Raw genomic sequence first — 6,021 nt, forward strand, 5'->3', positions numbered from 1 at the left:
TAAATAGAGAACCAAAATAAGTAGGAGCTTACATTAACTCTGACACTCCTCTAATAAGAGAAAGAAAAAATAAACAAACCACTCTTCTCTCTTATTCAGGGGCAATCCTGGAAAAGGGCAAATACTCTCACCTCTTCTAAAGGTAAAGGGAATTGATGTTGTTCACCGCAGGACTGGATGTCATACCAAACAAGTCCAGTACGTCTGAAAAACACGCTAGGTCTGTATACGAAAAAAATCATCCTCATGGAAAAAACATTCTGTTTCCATAACCAGATCTGTAATTAACATGCAAATTACTTATTCACATAAATGAAGAACTATCCCCTTCTGGCTTCTGTAATTTTAGACTGAACACGGCAGAGACTCCAATTTATAAAAAGTGATGTTCTTCTGTAAGCAACTCTGTTTTCATTATACTGAAATAGTGGGAAAGTAATAAGGACTACATGAAGTCATACCAACCAAGAAATTTACTACAGCAGGGTTTCTGTTCATAAGTTTAAGGCAGTTTATGTTTTTGCTTTATACCAGGGTCAGACACTAAGTTAATAAGCCTTTTATTGAGATTCAAAAGCTATTACATTACACACATCTTCCTCTACTTACAATTGCTAACCTACTCTGAGGCCCAGGATTAAATTTTACGCTTCGCTGACAGAAAATAGAATCCTAAATCAGCAATCCACACGTAATTGTTAATTTCCCCACTTGTTTCTTATGGTCACAATACCTGTTTTCTTCCTTACCGTGGCCTTACTTTAAACTTCCACATTTTTAAACCTAGCACTGAGCTTCAGTTCAGGCTTATGAAATAACTCATTTTCTTTAAATTTACCTTTGCTAAAACTCTCCCAGTTACCCAGATCAGTAAGGTTTATTAAATTTCAAGCAGAACGATGACAAATAAACCTGAGGAAAGCATCAGGATCATAGAGCTCTTAAATCCATAAGAAAAGTTGTACTAATATCAACAAGAAACAGCAGCAGGTTCTAGGAGACTAAGTACCAGACTTGTACTCAGAAGGACTGGTTTCTTTTCTACTTTATTCTCACCTCATCTTCTAGGTGACCTTGTGCAAATCATTATCCCCACACCACAGCTCCCCCATCAGTAAAAGTGAATTGAACTCATTTGCAAAGCTGACTGGAAGCTCCAAATGAAACACACTAAGAGTTAAACATATATTCCCCTATCTGCAGATATATTTGCCTTAGATAGCATTCCTTTATCCCATTATGCATCACCAGCAGCATAAGATTGCTTTTACTTTCTAAACACACTGGGGTTGTTCTTCAAGAAAGGCTTTAGGCTACTGCTTTACTTTTTATCACGCGCTTGATCCTTTTCCACCGCTGTATCTACTCTGACGGACCACGCTTAACACTTACATTAACAAGTTGTGTCAAAAGTTGCTGTTGAGAATAAAAAGGGGAAAAACAGAGCACTGAGCCAGTTAGAAATGAGCGGAGACTCATTCCGCAGACCCTTGCGGGAGTGACTTTGTACATAATTGTGCAAATATTTGCTCCCATGACTTGCCGTGGGAACCCATCATCACCAAAACCCAGCGGGCTTTTACCTGGAATATAAGCACTGATGCACAGAATTGCATCCGAGTAACCGTGAAAAGACCCCCTGCGTTATACATCACCGGCGCGAAGAAAGGCCGCTTTTCCTCTACAAGGGGCACGGCACTCCTCAGCGAGCACTGAGCCGAGGTGCACTTTGCTCACTCGCCCTCTGCCACTCCGGGGTTCAGTCGGGGAAGTTTTAAGATGCAACTTAGCAATCAGAGGCTTTGCTGCCGTTCCTACTCCACAACGTAAGGCGAAACAAGCCTTGGTCGGGGGGGAAGCGTGCGCACACACACGAATTACTCACTAGCAGCTTTTCTGTCAGGGCCAGCGGGCGAAGCCGCTGCCTCACGCTGTCCCCCAGCAAAAGGCAGGAACCACCGGGTACGTGTCCCCCCCGTCCCGGCCGGTAACTCCAGCCCCTGGAAATGTTTACTCAGAGCAGCACGGAGCTCTTCCCGCACTGCCGGGGCGTCACTGACCGAAACACGAAGGGGGGGGGGGGGGGGGGGGGGGCGAGAAGAAAAAAAAAAAAGGAAAAGATGGAAGGGGGGGTACACGGCACGACCCGGCCCTGCCACGCACCCAACCGGGGCACCGGCGTAACGGGGGCAGAAGGCGTTAAAAAAATAAAATAATAAAAAAAAATAAAGGAAGAAGGAAGGGGAGGAGGGCCCTGGGGGGCGGGGGTGGGTCGCGGTCCCCGCTCGGCCGGGCCGGGCAGGGGGCAGCGGGCTGGGACCGGGGCCGTGAGGAGGGGCACGGGTCACGGTAACGGCTGGGGCTCACCTTCCTGCCGCCGCCGGCCAGCGCGGCGCTGCCGCCCGAGTACATGTAGTAGGCGATGCCCAGCACCCAGAGGAAGGCGAAGCACAGCAGCAGCCGGGACCTGCGCCGCATCCTCTCCCTCGCCTCCTCCCCGCCCCGGGCCACCAGGAAACGGGCAGCAGCCGCCCGCCGCCGCTCCCGCCGCCGCCGCCGCCGCCGCCGCGCAGGGTCAGGGGGCAGAGGGCGAGCGCCCGCCCCCCGGCCAATCCCGCGCCGCCCGGCCCCGCGGGGGGCGGCGCGGGGCGGGGCGGGGCTACCGGCGGCGCCATGGTTGCAGCACGCCGGGAAGCCGCCGCCCCGTGTGGCGGGAGGCGCGCGCCGCCGCCGCCAACGGCCGGCGGGCAACGGTCGGCGGGGGCCGCTCGTCCTCGTCCCCTCCTCGCCTCAGTGCGGGCGTCCCCGGTGTGGTTAAGAGCTTCTGCCGTGGTGGCATCGAGGTCCTGGCGGTGCTGCCACGCCGCTCTCCCGGCGCTTATGGGGTCGCTGCGTTACCCGAGTAGCAGTGTCCCGTCCGGTCACTGTCCCTACGCCAGGCTAAAGGTGACTCTGCTGGATCTTCCCTGGTGGGGCTCCGCTCTTAGAGGCTGCTCTGTTGATACAGGGTCGTCTGGATGCTCTTATCGAGAAAGCAGAACACAAAACTCAAAAGGGAAGAGGCTAACGGTTAAAAAACACCACACGATTAATACCACGTCATTAACCCTAAAGACCACCGTAACTGTATCTGCAGCATCCACTCAAAGCAGAACATTCCTGACTTCAAAGTTTTTCTCCATCATCTCACCATGTTTTCTCAATAGGCTGTTTGATCGCTGCCCATTTTGACCAAACCCCACCTTTCTGTGCTCCATCTGTCCATGCCAACGTCAGGCCTCCACCAGTCCATCTGCACCAATGGCCTCACTACAAGTCCGGAATCCAGGCCGCGCCAGGATGGTGTCAGCATGGACCTGGTGCTAGACCTGGTGGCAATTCTGCTGCATTAGCAGGAAAAGATCCAGCAGCCCAAAGAGATGGCATCAGAAGCTCACCTGCTCACCGGCACAGTTGCTCTGCTGACAGCCTCCCCAGGGAGATGAGCTGTGAGAGGGTTGGCACAGCCTGGACAGAAGTTGTCTGGTATGCAAAGATTTCAGAGAATAACCACGTGCCTTCCTACCTGCCAGGGCCCCGACAGAAAGAAGAGATGGACATAAAGACAAAGGAAGGAATCCGAGATAAGTACTCCTTCAGGATCTCAAAATAGAGAGATCTTTCTTCAGCACAGATGACTCTTTCAATAAACTCATCTTTGTGATTCTTGGTTCTGGAGGGAGCTAGAGAGAGACACACAATTTGTGCAAAACACAAGTTTTGGAATCAAACCACTGGCATCTATTGAAGTGAGGTACACTGGAGAGTATGGGCTGCCAGGAGACACGCAGATGTTCTGGATGAGATTTTTTGATTCATCCAAAGCATGTTTGATGCAAGGGAGCAACAGTAACTGCAAAAGCCTGTGTCTAAAAAGGCGCACGCACACACCACCCCAAAGGCTAAATTTTCATTAGCAACATTTTCTATGTAATTTGGAGCAGTCTCAGCAGCCCAAGACTGTCAACAAGTTGATAAACTCCAGCCTGTTAAGCTCTGCCATCAGCTTTTAGAAGCAGCTTCCTGCTGCTGGGGGACTCCTTCATCAGGCAGATCTGCTGGGGGAGAGGGTGCTGTTCCTTCCATGGCTCCACACAGAAAACATCACACACCCGACTGTGTAAAGTGCTCGATTCTGGAGCCATAATCCCATTTAACCTTACAAATTCTGCAGGCCACTTATTCTTTAAATGCCTTGGAAAGCCTACAGAATCTTTTCTTGCCCTTTACACAGCCTAAAAGATCTTGAGACAGCCTTCAAAGGTCTTCCTGAAGCCTCAGGTATTTTCACTGATTTTAGCAATGTGCTTAGATAGATTTTTCCCTTTCCAGCAAAATTAACCAGCCATGCATGTACAGAAAATCCTTCTGTAGCTGCACACTTCACAAGCTTACCGAAATAATCCACTGCACATGCTCATTCACAGTTTTCAAAGGTTTATAACTCAGCCAAATCAAAACTAATTTCCTCTTGAACAAGCAAAGGCACATCTACTTTAAAGGAAGGCTACTTCCGTGTCAGAGTTCACTTGTCAGCCGTCTGCTGATAAAGTTGCAGAAATGCTCAAGAAAGGCTCTATTTAGCTCAAGAAAGGCTCTATTTAGCTCAAGAAACACTTTTTTATTGTTGTTGTCTTTGACTCTTCTGATATTCTGAACTGGCTGAACCAGTTTCGTTCAGATCCTTCCGAAATATTCACATTTGGACAAAGTCCAAAGACAGAAGATTTCATCCCAAAGTATTTTTATTTCGGAGACCACAGGAAGCACAGAAGTTTAGAATGGAAAATGTTATATAGCTTTAACTCTAGGAAAAGCTGCCTGTTCTGTTACGCCACATTCGCATGCACATACTTCTTTGCCTCAAAAGTCTTAACATGTTTAGTCAGCAAAGCAAAACTGAAAAAAAAAAACACAACCCAACCATTTCAATTAAGGCAAGGAAGTCAAGAAAAAAAAAGACATTTAAAAATGTTTTTTCCAGCGCATTTCAAAAGAAAATATTAGCATATTTTAAGAGCAGCATTGCTAGAATGAATCACAGATTATAAATGCTTCTGTATCAACCACAGCACTTTAAACAAAAGGGAGATCAATCATGTGAGAGTACAAATAAGGGTGACATTTGCAGAAGGAATCATCAAAACTTTTCCTTTGATCTGTAATGCGGACACCTAAATTCAATAGGCTAAATTCTGATCCAGTTAGCTAGGGTGTAAACCAGAGGTTAGCTCACTGTATTCATTTGAGAGCAGGTATAAAAACAGGTACAGCCCAGATCAGAGTCTAGTTTAGGGTGTTAGTGTTCATTTTCTTGTAAGTAAAGACCACAAAAATTGCTCATCCTTTTCTGGAGTTAAAGGACCTAGTCAGAGGTAAATGAATCCTCCAGCAGTGGGAACGGAAAGTAGTCCTCACCTTTAGGAATAAGTGAGTCAGTTCCTTACTCATGCAAGCAATCTTGCACTTGGAAAGACAGGAATGAGGATTTTCAGATCAGGACTAAAACTCAGAATATAGATTTTAAAGACTTTAAAAGGCCCCAATTCCAATCAAGCTGTCTGGAACCTCTTTGATATACAGAAGCTGATGTGTTACTGATCCATTTCAGATTATATTTTTTCAAAACCATGCGGTTATGTCAGAAAGTATATCACTCTTTCTCTCTCAAGAAACTCATTAGTAAGATGTGTTATGACATAGGAACCACACATTAGCATTAAATTTAAAATACATCTGCAGGGATATAGGTTTATTAGTACGTTGAGAGCTTGGGCTGCATACTCAGCCTGAGCTGCGCTTGTGTTTGTATTGAAAGAATTGCATTTGTAGCGAAAGATCTTGATCCTGCAAACATTTATGCAAATGTTTAACTTCATTCAGTGCATATTCCCATCGGAGTCAGTCGGACTACTCAGATGTTTAAAATTATATGCTCATGGCTGAGTACTTGCAGGATTAAAGGTTAAGTGCAGCTAGCAG

General features: G+C 46.9%; 1 protein-coding gene across 1 annotated transcript in view; it reads right to left on the reverse strand.

Annotated features, from left to right (window-relative positions):
- GALNT2 (polypeptide N-acetylgalactosaminyltransferase 2) overlaps positions 1-2,572 on the reverse strand; it is a 92,963-nt gene extending 90,391 nt beyond the window's left edge. The window contains exon 1 of the mRNA XM_040551920.1: positions 2,368-2,572. Coding sequence (XP_040407854.1) covers positions 2,368-2,478 — 111 coding nt within the window. The 5' untranslated portion in view covers positions 2,479-2,572. The remainder of the gene's footprint in view (positions 1-2,367) is intronic.
- Positions 2,573-6,021: the final 3,449 nt, after the last annotated feature.

This window comes from Cygnus olor, chromosome 3 (genome assembly GCF_009769625.2).
Source record: "Cygnus olor isolate bCygOlo1 chromosome 3, bCygOlo1.pri.v2, whole genome shotgun sequence".
NCBI lineage: Eukaryota > Metazoa > Chordata > Aves > Anseriformes > Anatidae > Cygnus > Cygnus olor.